The following is a 14,193-nucleotide window of genomic DNA, read 5'->3' as shown; positions in this document are numbered from 1 at the left end:
AACAAATGAAGAGGAAGTCACACAAACTGGATGCTCCTCAGGGTGGAGGCGACACCTTACCTCAGCAGCAAATGTGAAATGTGAAAGAAGGCAGGGAATGTGCAAACTTTATTACTGTTTCGGGCAAGATGCTGTTTAACTTAAGCCCTGTGATGAGCATCACAGAGTATTTTGTGCCTTTTTCCCTTGGCAAATGGGACTCACTGCATTGTTGTTGGAAAAAACCATCCTCATTACATGAATGGGAAAACAGTTATTTATTTATTAGAAATACAAAGGACCCTGGAGAACCGTGGTTTGTTTGTTTTTTAACTTTCATAAAATGTTTAGGGCACAATCCATCCGAATGTGGGCAAGGCCAGCTATGCACGGAGGAATTCCGCAAAGACCCAGTGAGGTATGTTCCCTTTAGCGGCGTTCATACACTGCAGCGCCCTGAACCAAGAAATGGATATATTGCACGACTCCCTGTCTCAATCCGGCCCTTGGTCGCCCACGTGCGCAGTGTTCATCCTCCGAGCATGCGCCAAGGTGGCACGTGCTGAGGAGCGCAAGGAACAGCAGTGCCCGATTCAACCCAATGCCATCTCTTCGCGTGCAAGCGGCTGCACCCACATGGCGATGGATCGTGCCCCAACGTAAAGCACAAAACCCTTCCAAAATCTCAGTGGTAAGCAAAAAATAAGAAAGATCTCAAGGGGGAAAGGGGAACAACAAATCTAGAAGCTTCTCCTCTCTGTACAATGCTAACGAATATATAGATATATATTTTTGCTCTGCCTTTAAACGTGGAATAATTTCTTTTTATTTCTCCTCGCTGTGATATATGTTCTCTCTCTCTCTCTCAAAATACACAATCAGCATTCGTCCTTGAAAAATACTGTACAAAAAAAGCACACTCTAATGATTCTGTAGAAACTTTATACATATCGTAATAATTGTGTTCTTTTGGTCTTCAGAAAACATTTGTATGGATTGGGTTCGCCACAGTATGACAACACCATCACCTTTCCATACAGACCTGCATCTCCTACATTCACTTTTAAAAAAAAATCTCCTGCAGAAAGTCCACTATAATATAACACAAGTGTCGAAAGCAAAATGAGAACAAAAAGCGGAAAACAACAGGAGAAAGTTTGAGAGCCATCGGTTTTATGATACAATCGGAAACAAAACATCTCAAGGAAAAGTAGGTTTTGCAAAAAGTGACTTCTCGCCGAGTCAAAAGAATCTGGAGAAACAGCAAGGGAGAAGTCCACAGAAAGTATTTTACAGAAAAGTTGAATATAGAGCTGAATTTAAAGTCTTTAATCACATAAACAGGACTTGAAAAAATGCAAATGGCAAAGGAAATAACAATCGTAACAGCAATAATAACAATAAACCCTCCAAACTCCAAAAGCGGTGAATATTTGAAAGTTTTCGTTTTTGTTCTCTTGCCAACGAATTGCCACGTGCCTTTTGCACCCCAATCCAGCAAGGGCAATCACTGCCCCCTTATGCCCTATTAACACCAGTGGGCTATTTGAGGAATGGGGCAGGTGTGGGGCTGAGTCCAAACACAACCTCATCCTCTCCCCACTAATAGGGATTCGATGTTGCTATAGGAGTCTGGACCAGTTATACTTTCAGTTTGGGGGGAAGGGGGTGGACATCTGCAAGCACAGCAGTATATTTGAACCAGGCTGGCCCAACTGTGGAGGTAAAACTACACAACCTCTTGTGGTGCCACAATCTGAGAGCTGCCTGTTTCGGCTGTCACCACCTTGACAAACTGTAGCAGCCTGCAATTTCGGAGGAGGTCCATAGGGGCAGCAGAGCAGCTCGATGGCTGGGTTGAATATCCCATGCAGCAGCAACGGGAAAGTTGTAGCCCTCCAGTTGCTCCCGGACTCCAACTCCCATGAGCCACACAGCAAGTGTGGCCAATGGCCAAGGATGATGGGAGTTGTAGTCCGGCAACATCCAGCGAGCCAAAGGCCTCTCCCCGTTCCTGCAGTCAACAGCCTTTTGATTTCTGCACAGACACACCCCTCACTAGAGGGCAGACATAGCTGTATGGAAGTGTAAAAGAAGTTAACGGGCAATTTTTAACAGAACAGTATCCTACGTCAGCACTTGATAACGTTAACGTTGTGCTCAGCGTATGGCACCAGCAGGGGGAGCAAGACTTTGATTTGTCATAAGGTGGCAAAATGCCTAGACTGGCCCTCTAAGTGCACCTTCTGCCTGCACCATCGTTTGACTGCTTTAAAAAACTTATCCCCCACTTTTCTGTTTGAGCATTTGAATTGCTCAGTGGGGATGGCTTCCAGCAATTAAAAACCAAACCATGTTTGAGAGGTTCTTGTAGCAGCCTATCAGTAAGTTTTTTACAAATTACAAAGGAAAACCCAGTGGAAAATTATCTTATCAGGTAGGGCAGGTGATCCTATGTCCACCTGGAACAAGAGGATTATTGCTTAGGTTCAGGCTGTGCAAAACAAAACAAAAAATAACACTCCCTGTGAATTATTTGCAGTTTTTGGGTTTTAGAGCCATGAAAGGAAACTATCAGCTGTTTCTTACGAGATCTACTGAGAAAACTATCAGCAGCAGTGCGAGCCTGAATACATCTTCTTTTTTTTAATCACCAAAGTTTAAGAACACAACAAAACAAAAGGAGAAAAACTATAAATTAAATATTTCTGCAGTGTAGCATTAAAATATCATTTGTGCATTTGCAGTAGCAAGTTAAAAATGTCTGATTAGGCATATTTAAACAATAGATTCAGGGAGGCTAGGCTTTGTTTTCTTCCTCCTCCGTTTATAGCGCGATTCATTCTTTCCGTTCTCGTTTTCAAAATTAAATCAAGAGAATGGCAAAAGGGTAAAATAATAACAATAGTAATAGTAATAATAATAATAATAATAAAACCTAGTTCAAAGCAGCACTGGAAAATATTTAATTATTTAATGAAAAGCTTAACTATGGCAGGTTTCAGCAGTCCCAGTGAAAACGGGTCACCCTTCCATTTCCATAAAAATGGGGAGTGCTGAGGTGAACATGCACACACGCCCACACATACACAGACCCGCGCATGCGTGTACGCACATAGAAGAAGAAAAAGTTGTACGCTGTTTTTTTTCGTTTTGTTTCTGTTTTCCTGGTAAAGTGCTGATGGTGAAAGGTTGGGGGCGTTTGGGTGTGGTGCTATCAAGCAATAAACACACTGTCCATCGATTCAAATGCCAACCCACCGAAAAGAAAGATAGAAAGAAAAGAAAAGAAAAGAAAAGAAAGAAGAGGGAGGGGGAGAAAGGGAGGGCAGAAAGGGGTGGGTGGGAATGCCATTTACAGAGGACCATGCCGGGCTTCATATTTGGCGAGGACATTCTTGCATTTGCCCAGCTCTTTCCGTAGGTCGGCCACCTCCTGGCGCAGAGCGGAGTTCTCCTTCTCCAGAAACGAGGCCCGAATGGCAATCTGGTTCTCCTTCAGCCTCCGAGCGTCTCTGGACCGCTTGGCAGCCATGTTGTTCTTTCTGCGTCTTGCCCAGTATTTGTCATCCTGCTCATTAATCACAGAGAGGGAGAAAGGCAGCGTTAGACTTCAGCAGATTAACAGAGCTTCGGCTACAAGGCACCAGGGAAGGGTCGGCAGAGCACACTTCTACTGGCAGGGCTAAACATATTCTGCTTGGCCTTGGCTGCATACATGTCATACTGGGGACTGGGAGCGGCCGCCGGTACCATGTAACACCAGCCCCGAAAGACCTACGCTGGCTCCCAGTACATTTCGGAACAGAATTCAAAGTGTCGGTGCTGACCTTTAAAGCCCTAAACAGCCTCGGCCTTGTATACCTGAAGGAGCATTTCCACCCCCATCATTCAGCCCGGACACTGAGGTCCAGCTCCGAGGACCTTCTGGAGGTTCCCTCACTGCGAGAAGTGAGGTTACAGGGAACCAGGCAGAGGGCCTTCTCGGTGGTGGCACCCTCTCATCAGATGTCAAGGAAGTAAGCAACTATCTGACTTTTAGAAGACGTTTGAAGGCAGCCCTGCTTAGGGAAGTTTTTGACGTTTGATGTTTTATCAAATTTTTAATATTCTGTTGGGAGCTGGCCAGAGCGGGGTATAAATAATAATAATAAGTAGTAGTAGTAGTAGTAGTAGTAGTAGTAGTAGTAGTAATCACACAAAGAATTCTCAGCCTATTGTTAAAGGTGCTGTGGGGGTAAAACTACAGTTTCCAGGATTTCTGGTAGGATTTCTTTAAAGGTATGGTCTGTATGCAGACCAGATTTGAACATTCCAAGTAGTACGGGTTTCTGTTGTTCTTGTTTTAAGTCTCTAACTCTCATGTTTATGCATACTTTTTGTGAATGTTCCATTTCATTTCTGAATGTTTCATTCCTGAAACACTCTTCTCTGAATGTTTTAGTTCACTTTCAATTTGTATACCACCTTTCTATATTACTATACACAGAAGGCAGTTTGCAAGCTGAAGAAACAACAAAACAGAAAAGGTCACATGCTTAATATCAATCTGATCCAATACAAAAAAAGAGAGTCACACTAACTTTTAAATAGACAACTTATCTCAAATAAAAAAATCTCTAATAAGCTGTTCGAATGTATTAAATGTTAAATAACAGCAAATAATAATTAAACAGTTTGCACTTATCAATTGCAACGAAGAATTACTAAACTGTAATCCGTAAAAATAACAGCAAGTCTCATAAAGCATACAAAACCCTGTAAAAGGATCAAATTGAGAAACAAGCACACAATTTATAATATTATTTTTTAAAAAAAATATCCCTCAACTCCCTGTTGCCCAGAGAGGAAGACTGGAATAAAATGCAAGTACTTTAAGCTACCCAAAAGTAACATTTGCATGCTCTGAAACCATCCTTACAATGCAACCCTATACAAAGCTACTCAGAAGTAAGTTCCACTGAGTTCAGTGGAGCTTGCTTCCAGGTAAGTGGGTACCAGACTGCAGTGTATCTCAGCAGCCTGGCTCCAGAGATATGCCCAAACCCTCTTTCCCCTCCCATTCTTCCTACACCCCGTTGGCTACATCTTGGCTTTATAATTTCCCATCTCCGTCATCACCTCTGCAAAAGAACACAAAAACCAGCTTCAACTTCAGTTCATTCCTGGGCTTATCCAGGCCACGTACAACTTTATTTTAACAAATTGCAAAGGCAAATCCTTTAATCCGGTCCTGAAAGAAGCAGGGCTGGCATCTAGAATCACATGCAGCTGAGAGACGATTGGCCGGCCTAATCTGCTTACCCCTTTCCAGAACTACTCTTCTGCACCATGGGAAACGGGAGAAAGCTGTGACCAAACATTCTGGGAAGAGCCGAGGGCAACTCTCGCTGCTATCTTAGAAGAAACTAGAACGACGGCCATGAATTCCTCTGAGCAAGCAAGGGGCTTGACAGTGCTTCCCTGCTCTTAGTTTTCCCCAGGTTCCGTCCTCTAACTGCTCCAATGTATTCAAAGGTTTATGTTTCTTGAGGCAAGCCAGTAAATGAACACGGTGAATATGCACGCACTGGTTGCACTAGGATGTTATCTGGACTTATTAAGCTGTGATATGAATTAGCCTTGTTCCCCTGCACACAGCTACTTCGTTCCTCCCTTTGTGCAACTGGGGAAAGCAGGTCAGGAAGCCATAGTTGGCTACAGTTTCTAATTTATGCCCGAACTGAGAAACTATGGTTAAGGGCTTCCGAGCAAACTACAGTACAGTCGTAGTGATTGGAAGCTCCTGCAGCCAATCAGAAGCCGTGGAAGCCCCGTTGGACGTTCGAGTTCCAAAAGAACGTATGCAAACCAGAACAATCGCTTCCGGGTTTGGGGTGTTCGGGAGCCAAAATGTCTGAGTCAAGGTACTTAACTTTAAGTTGCACTTAAAGGGTAAAGGGACCCCTGGCTGTTAGGTCCAGTCGTGGACGACTCTGGGGTTGCAGTGCTCATCTCGCTTTATTGGTCAAGGGAAGCAAACAACTTCCGGGTCATGTGGCCAGTATGAGTAAGCCGCTTCAGGCGAAGCACAGCAGCACACGGAAACACCATTTACCTTCCCGCCGGAGTGGTACCTATTTATCTACTTGCACTTTGACATGCTTTCGAACTGCTAGGTTGGCAGGAGCAGGGACCGAGCAACAGGACCTCACCCTGTTGCGGGGATTCGAACCGCCAATCTTCCAATCGGCAAGCCCTAGACTCTGTGGTTTTAGAGCACAGTGCCACCATAAGCTGCAGCTCAATATTAAGAATATGTATGATTTGTTAGAATACCCCTCTATCCCTGTTTTACAAACAACAAATCCCATAGATAAGAATTTTAGGCAATTTCCCAAGGACACAATGGTGCAGCTGGGAACTAAATTATCCTGACTATTTATTTTTAGTATTAGTGTTATATCTTTTACTGTTCATTTTATTTATTTTTAAATGTGTTCCTTGATAATTTCAATATTCCTTGCAACTCAAAGGTTTTACAGTCGTACCCTGGAAGTTGAACGGAATCTATTCCAGAAGTCCATTCAACTTCCGAAATGTTCAAAAACCAAAGCACAGCTTCTGATTGGCTGCAGGAAGCTCCTGCAGCCAATCGGAAGCCACGGAAGCCCCGTCGGATGTTAGGCTTCCAAAAGAACATTCGAAAACCAGAACACTCACTTCCAGGTTTCGATCATTCGGGAGCCGATTTGTTCTGGAGCCAAGGCATTCGAGATCCAAGGTACGACTGTACTACAATTGAGCAATTTATATAGTTGTCTTTGAATAAAAACAAGAAATAAATTTATATTTATAATTACTGTATATTTATGTCCTGTCCTCCTTCCCAAGGGAACTCAAACCTTTATCTCACATGGGAACTCAAGGATACCTACTTGATTTTATTATAGATATTTTTATACTGCCTACTTCCCATATTCATGGTTGCCCATCCAAACATTGACCACACCTAAACCCGCTTAGCTTCAGCAAAGTTGCTACATCCTGCGCCTTCAGATCATGCCATGTTACGGGCAACCATTAAGATGTTTCAACTGGAGACCCATTCCACCCCTCGCTCTGTGAGTTTCACCATTCATTAACTTTTAATCCACTTGGCTCTCAAAATCTTATGTGCCGACATTATTTTTGGATGATTAAATAGCAGCTTCTTTCATTCCAGAGATTGAGGGTGCCAAGGAAGCACTTGTCTAGGGATAAAAACCTGCCACACAGAAAAATTGAAGCGGATTAGACTGGTCAAATGAAAGCAACACAGCTCAGATTTTTTTAAAAAAAGAAGGAAAGAAAGAAAGAAAAAAGGAAAGAAGGAAGGAAGGAAGGAAGGAAGGAAGGAAGGAAGGAAGGAAGGAAGGAATATAATAATCAGAGATCTAAGGTGTATTTTTATTTTAATAATATTTTAATGTTTCACTTTTAATTGCATTTGACCTATTAGATAGAATGCAGGAAGGGAAAGTTTTGATTTGTAAGGTTCCTGTGCGCTTCAATTTGACAATCTTATTGCTCTCTGGGCCATAAACAAGAAACCCTGTCTAACCCTGAAAGTGGTACAAGTGGCCCTCCAGGATGTTATTCTATGTCCTAATCCCGGAACATTTTAGTCCATCTGGAAATCAGCAGAATGGCTCTAGGACCATGCCTTACTCTCTGGACCTCCAGAGCAGTTTCCACCAAGTTGGATACCGGTCCCAATTTACCTTCAGATCCTCTGGGATGAAGACTTTGCGGGCTTTCTTAATCATCGGCTGCGGCTTCAGTTCCTCCTCGGAGAACTTGCGCTTCCGGGGGTCAAACATCTCCTGGCCAGGAATGCTGGAGAGAGCGAGATCGGCCGGGTCAGGTTCATACCCCACCGGAACCTGAATGGTCTCTGGATCGATGGGGCTTGGCGTGTTGCGATTCGCAGGCACGATTTGACCTGCAGAAAGCAGAGACACCATGGTAAGGAAACCGGAAGGGAGAGAACGTTGCAAATTTGTGGGATAACACATACACACAAAACACACTCCATGGCCCACGAAAATGGGGAGACTCAGGACCTCAAAACTTTACAGAACCTTGCAAAGATGGCAACACACATCTCGAATATGAAAACGCTTTTACAAGCAACCACACCCTAGGCCAACCCCAACCTCTCTCACCACCACAAGTGAACAGCAGAGAACCTGCACAAGCAACGCTGACCCCAAACCCTACATATATTAAGTAAAATAGAAACATCGCCACCTGACCCCACCCCCACTCATCTCCCCCCTCCACCCCTTTCCCCCTTTTCTTTCTAATGTCTCAACAAATGAAACTGATTTGTAAAAATGTTGCATGAAAAAATACGAGGGAGAGAGACATTACACATAATTCTGTAAATCAAGAAAATCTTTAATAAAAATACATTAAAACAAAACAAAAATATGAAAATGCTTTTTAAAAAACCAGAGCGTATATGAGTTATAAAGTACAAATAATCCTGGAAAATATATGAGATCGATTACAGAGGAATAGTCAATCCTAGAACGATGAGACTTAACTATAATTTTCTTTTCCTGTTCATAAAACCCGCAAGTGGATAAATGAGTCAAGCAGAGGCCACTCATGTTCCTCTATTTTGTAAAAACAATGAAATCATTCCATATTGTACCCAAACAAATCTACATTGGTCCTCCAGAATGGACTCCAACTCCCATGGTGCTTTACCACCGGTCTGCATGGCTGGGAATAATGGGAGTTGGAGTCCAATACATTTCCCAAGCCCTCTGCTCTATGGTCTCATGCTCCTTGTTCCATGGAACTGCCAGTGTTTGCGCCCAAACTGGAAAAAACCCCCACACACCCAAATGTCATTTCTCTCATCTGAAATTGGTTCTCAGCCTTCCATGTCCAACTTTCCAGAATAACAGGACATTATAAAGAGGTGTAGGGGGGAAATAGGGTGAAGTTAGAGGTGCCACAAAGGACACGAGCCAAGCTGATTGTGCAACACGTTCTACAGACGGTACCAATAACATTTGCTTCCAGGAAGGGCTGGGAAACACTTGGGAGATGAGAGAGGCAGATCAAAGGGATATTTCTTCCCCAGAATACACAAAAAAATGGAAAGGGGCAGCAAGGAATTCAATTGTTATCCCTCATACCCACAGAAGAGTTTCCTTCTCACACTGTGCGCCATGTCACTCAATGCCAAGATCTGAAGTGCTGAAAACTGGGCATATCCTGCCTGGTTTCATAAACACCGTCCCATTGATTAAACAGTCTTGTCGCAGAGAATCAAAAGTTGATGTTGGAGGATAAATCAGGACGTTTTAATATAATTCCATTTGTAGGAAGGGTGGCTAAGGAGCATTCTCAGAAAATCAGCTGTGAGCCAGAAAGTGCCTGGTGGTCGCCGGCTTGTCTCACACGTTTTCCTGTTTTCAGAGCACTTTTGAACATGTTCAGAATGCGCTCTCTAGATACGGGCCTGGATTTGAGACATTGGAGCCTCTTGGTTCACTTTGCCAACTCTGGGCTGGATTTGGGTCATTTTCACCACCCACCAAGCAATGTGTACATTTCCATTCTATTTAAGCAATCGTATCTTGTGCTGCTGGGACGCGGGTGGCGCTGTGGGTTAAACCACAGAGCCTAGGACTTGCCGATCAGAAGGTCGGCGGTTCGAATCCCCGCGACAGGGTGAGCTCCCATTGCTCAGTCCCTGCTCCTGCCAACCTAGCAGTTCGAAAGCACGTCAAAGTGCAAGTAGGTAAATAGGTACCGCTCCGGCGGAAAGGTAAACGGCGTTTCCGTGTGCTGCTCTGGTTTGCCAGAAGTGGCTTAGTCATGCTGACCACATGACCCGGAAGCTGTACGCCGGCTCCCTCGGCCAATAAAGCGAGATGAGCGCCACAACCCCAGAGTCGGCCACGACTGGACCTAATGGTCAGGGGTCCCTTTACCTTTACCTTGTGCTGCTATGTGCAACTGACAGCGCGGTCATCTGCATGTTTACTTCGAACCAGTGTTTCTCAAACTTGGTTTTCCAGCTGTTTTTGGACTACATTTCCCATCATCCCTTGCTAGCAAGACCAGTGGTCAGGGATGATGGGAACTGTAGTCCAAAAACAGCTGGAGACCCAAGTTTGGGAAACACTGCTTCAAAGCTACTGCTATCAAAGGGGATCAATCGATGCTTTGCAAACTTGCCTTACAATGATGCTTCACTGACCTGAGTGGGACTTACTTCAGAGTAGTTAATGCTGATCCACACTAGGATACCTGTCGAATCTCCAGCCAGCCTCAGTAGGATTCACTTTTATTGAACTGTGTTTTCAAGCTATGCCCTCCACCATCCTAGACGGATGATATAACAGGGTACCATACGAAGACAGGCTCTGAATATGTGGGCAATCGCAGGTGGAAGACATATTGCACTATTTACTACAGTGGTACCTCGGGTTACATATGCTTCAGATTACAGATGCTTCAGGTTACAGACTCCGCTAACCCAGAAATAGTACCTCAGGTTAAGAACTTTGCTTCAGGATGAGAACAGAAATCGTGCTCCAGCAGCGAGGTGGCAGTGGGAGGCCCCAATAGCTAAAGTGGTGCTTCAGGTTAAGAACAGTTTCCGGTTAAGAACGGACCTCCGGAACAAATTAAGTACTTAACCCAAGGTACCACTATATACATTGGACCTGGCAGGCGATTTGTCACCGACCATACAGGAAAGATGTCTCTCCCTGGCAGAGGAAAAGGAAAAGGACCCCTGGATGGTTAAATCAAGTCAAAGGCGACTATGGGGTTGTGGTGCTCATCTTGCTTTCAGGCCGAGGGAGCCGGTGTTTGTCCACAGACAGCTTTCCAGGTCATGTGGCCAGCATGACTAAACCGCTTCTAGCGCAATAGGACACAGTGACAGAAACAAGAGCGCAAGGAAACGCTGTTTGCCTTCCCACTGCAGCGGTACCTATTTATCTACTTGCACTGGCGTGCTTTCGAACTGCTAGATTGGCAGGACCTCAGTATGGATGCTTCCTCAAAGAACAGGGGCAGCCATACTAAAAGCTCTGCTCTGAGTTACTATATAGCGGGCTTCTGATATTGGGGGGGGGGGGCTTTAGAAAAAAACTATGATGCAAAATGCAGTGACCTGCTGAGTCTATATAAGAAAAGGCAGTCTCTTCCTATTTTGCTAAATAGGAAGAAATAATCCACATGTGAATGAAAGAGATCAATGAGAGAGAGAGAGAGAGAGAGAGATCAATTCCTCTTTGAAACAAAAGCATTCCAGACCTATGTGCCAATTCACTCAAACGCTATCAGGGATACCAACCTGGAACATTATCTTTGAGGGACATTCGCTGTCTGCAAGCAATCCTGCCAGGAGACCTACACAACCTAACACAATTCTTATATGTGCACAGGTACTCCTTTTTCACGAGCAGACAATAGTTGGCTGCATTTTCAGTCCCGTTCCACCGCGGTTCCACAGGTATTTCTGTTGAACTGCCCACCAAATCCCTGGTGTGCTATTTTTAGAAAGCATGGGTTCATCCCAATCCAAGGTGGGTCAAATGAGGACAGTGTACAAAAGGTCACATGTCTAGCAGAGAGCGTTGGGGACTAATCCTGCCTCAGCAAACTCCGCAGCTGTGACAACATCCACTAGGAGAGGTGGTCAGCAAACCGCAGCCAGCTGAAAGGGAAACCTGCAAGCAAAGGGGAACACTTGGTTCCCTCTTAAAATTGCCCTGCAGGGTTCGCGCTCACCCTTCATCCTAAAAAAACAGTAAGAAAGAATTCAGTTCCACTGACAAAGGAACACAGGATACCAAGCCAGACCACGGGTTCATCTACAGTAGCTTTCGTTTCGAAAGAAAACACAAGCAGTTCCTGCTGAGGCTGAACACCTTCGCGCAGACGAAGAGTTCTGTGACGCTCAAAAGCTCGCTTCCAGTTGGTTCATTTATTTTATTTTCTACAAAAAAATAACAAAAGAGCTCTGCTCGTTCCGTGGCACCAGCCTGATTTGGGCAGGGACCTTTAGGAAGTCCTGTGAAAAACAAAATTGGGGTGTGTATGAGTCAGTGCCCGGGTGCCTTTTCTGTTCCCTACAGAACAACCTTCGCAATGTCTCTTCTGCGTTTTGTGCACCACGCCCGTGTGGCATAACTCTTCAGGAATCACCGCGCTGCTTGCTGACCTTCCCACTTAACTATGAAGCAACAGTGGTGGTTGCGATACTTAAACTCTGTACACAACCCAAAGCTCAGGTGCATGCCTTCAGTGTAAGCGATGAATACCCTCAATTGAAACCAAGAGGATTAAGTAAAACATATCGTGTAATGGGAAACAATGTTATGTTTTCGGCATATACAGTGGTACCTCGGGTTAAGTACTTTATTCGTTCCGGAGATCCGTTCTTAACCTGAAACTGTCCTTAACCTGAAGCACCACTTTAGCTAATGGGGCCTCCTGCTGCTGCCGCGCCGCCGGAGCACAATTTCTGTTCTCATCCTGAAGCAAAATTCTTAACCTGAAGCACTATTTCTGGGTTAGCGAAGCCTGTAACCTGAAGTGTATGTAACCTGAAGCGTATGTAACCCGAGTTACCACTGTACTACCTTTTTACCTGCTGTTAATAGCATCCGGGCAGATTTTTCTATTTAAAATGTCCAGGAAAATCTGGCCCATGTTGGAAGTGGAGTTTTTTTTTTGGGGGGGGGCAAATTTCCTTTAAAAATTGCTCAAAATCTTTTTTTTTCTTTTGAGATTTTGCAAAAAAAAGGAAGAAGCTCAAAACTTTGGGCAAAACAAAACAAGAGCTCAACAACTTAGCAAAAAAACCCAAAACCTCAACCTTTACGCCAGGATCACTTTTTGAAATATGGCAACCCTAATTTCAGTGTAAAGAGTGAACTGCATTTTTTCCTGCTTTCTTGTGTTGTTGGCACTGCTCTCCTTTTATTTTCTTGCACAGCTGAGATTTTTGGATATTAAACTTTTGGGATATGAAGCGATATCTGTTATGGATGCTTTAGTGGAGATCCCTGCATCGCACAGGCTCAGACCAGAAAACTTTTGGGTCTCTTCCGACTCTACAATTCGATGATTCTAGGAGATAGATGGCAAACAGGTAAAGAAATAAAGATAAAGAAATAAGCAGGGGAGATAAGTTCAAAACACTGCTCAGGCATGAAGCTGAGTAGATTTGCCGAGGCAAGGCGGTCTCTATCAGCCAACCGGCCTTGTAGGGTTGTTGTGAAGATTAACCAATGAGGAAGGGTGGGATTTAAATGTGATAAAATCATATGCAAAGCCTTCTTCCCACAGATGAGTAACAGCAGAGTAATTAAGTGCAGAAGTGATTTTTTTAAAGCGTCTATTTGTTTTCCCAGTAGTGATGTATGAAAGTGAGAGCTGGACCATCAAGAAGGCTGATCGCCGAAGAATTGATGCTTTTGAATTATGGTGCTGGAGGAAACTCTTGAGAGTCCCAGGGACTGCAAGAATATCAAACCTATCCATTCTGAAGGAAATCAGCCCTGAGTGCTCACTGGAAGGGCAGATTCTGAAGTTGAGGCTCCAGTACTTTGGCCAGCTCATGAGAATAGAAGACTCCCTGGAAAAGACCCTGATGTTGGGAAAGATGGAGGGCACAAGGAGAAGGGGACGACAGAGGACGAGATGGTTGGATAGTGTTCTTGAAGCTACCAGCATGAGTTTGACCAAACTGCGGGAGGCTGTGGAAGACAGGAGTGCCTGGCATGCTCTGGTCCATGGGGTCATGAAGAGTCAGACACGACTAAACAACAACAATTTGTTTCATAGTCCTATAGGGTGTTTTGTTTTGCTGCCCCTGTTTCTCAGTGTGCAGACTAACATAGAGAAACACAAGAAACAGCACCTCACCATTTGCGAGTTATTGAGAAATTTGAGAATCGGGTATTCTCCAGCAGGGGGAACACTTTCCATGCCACATTTTCCTTCCACACCTGAGATATTTAATGAAATGAAAAGGATGTTTAAAATAACCTTTGTAAAAAACAACAACCAGAAGCTTTTCTTTTGGGAATTATAAAAAATTGTATAGAAGCTTATTCATGTATGCTACTACAGCACACTTGCCCAAAAATGGGAAGAAGAAGAAGAAGAAGAAGAAGAAGAAGAAGAAGAAGAAGAAGAAGAAGAAGAAGA

The 14,193-nt window shown here is 44.1% G+C and overlaps 1 protein-coding gene across 2 annotated transcripts in view; it reads right to left on the bottom strand.

Annotated features, from left to right (window-relative positions):
* Window positions 1-238: 238 nt before the first annotated feature.
* Window positions 239-14,193, bottom strand: part of HLF (HLF transcription factor, PAR bZIP family member) — a 75,982-nt gene continuing 62,027 nt past the window's right edge. Inside the window, exons 3-4 of one of the 2 annotated variants that reach the window (XM_083490483.1) lie at window positions 7,722-7,942; window positions 239-3,550 (exon numbers count right to left, since the gene is read on the bottom strand). In XM_083490483.1, the coding sequence (XP_083346609.1) occupies window positions 3,335-3,550; window positions 7,722-7,942 (437 nt within the window). In that variant the 3' untranslated portion in view covers window positions 239-3,334. Of the gene's footprint in view, window positions 3,554-7,721; window positions 7,943-14,193 lie in introns of both variants that reach the window. The other variant, XM_083490482.1, reaches the window with a different exon arrangement.

The sequence above is a fragment of the Podarcis liolepis genome (genome assembly GCF_965112155.1).
Source record: "Podarcis liolepis genome assembly, chromosome: 2".
NCBI lineage: Eukaryota > Metazoa > Chordata > Lepidosauria > Squamata > Lacertidae > Podarcis > Podarcis liolepis.
This window is presented reverse-complemented; position numbering and strand designations above follow the sequence as displayed.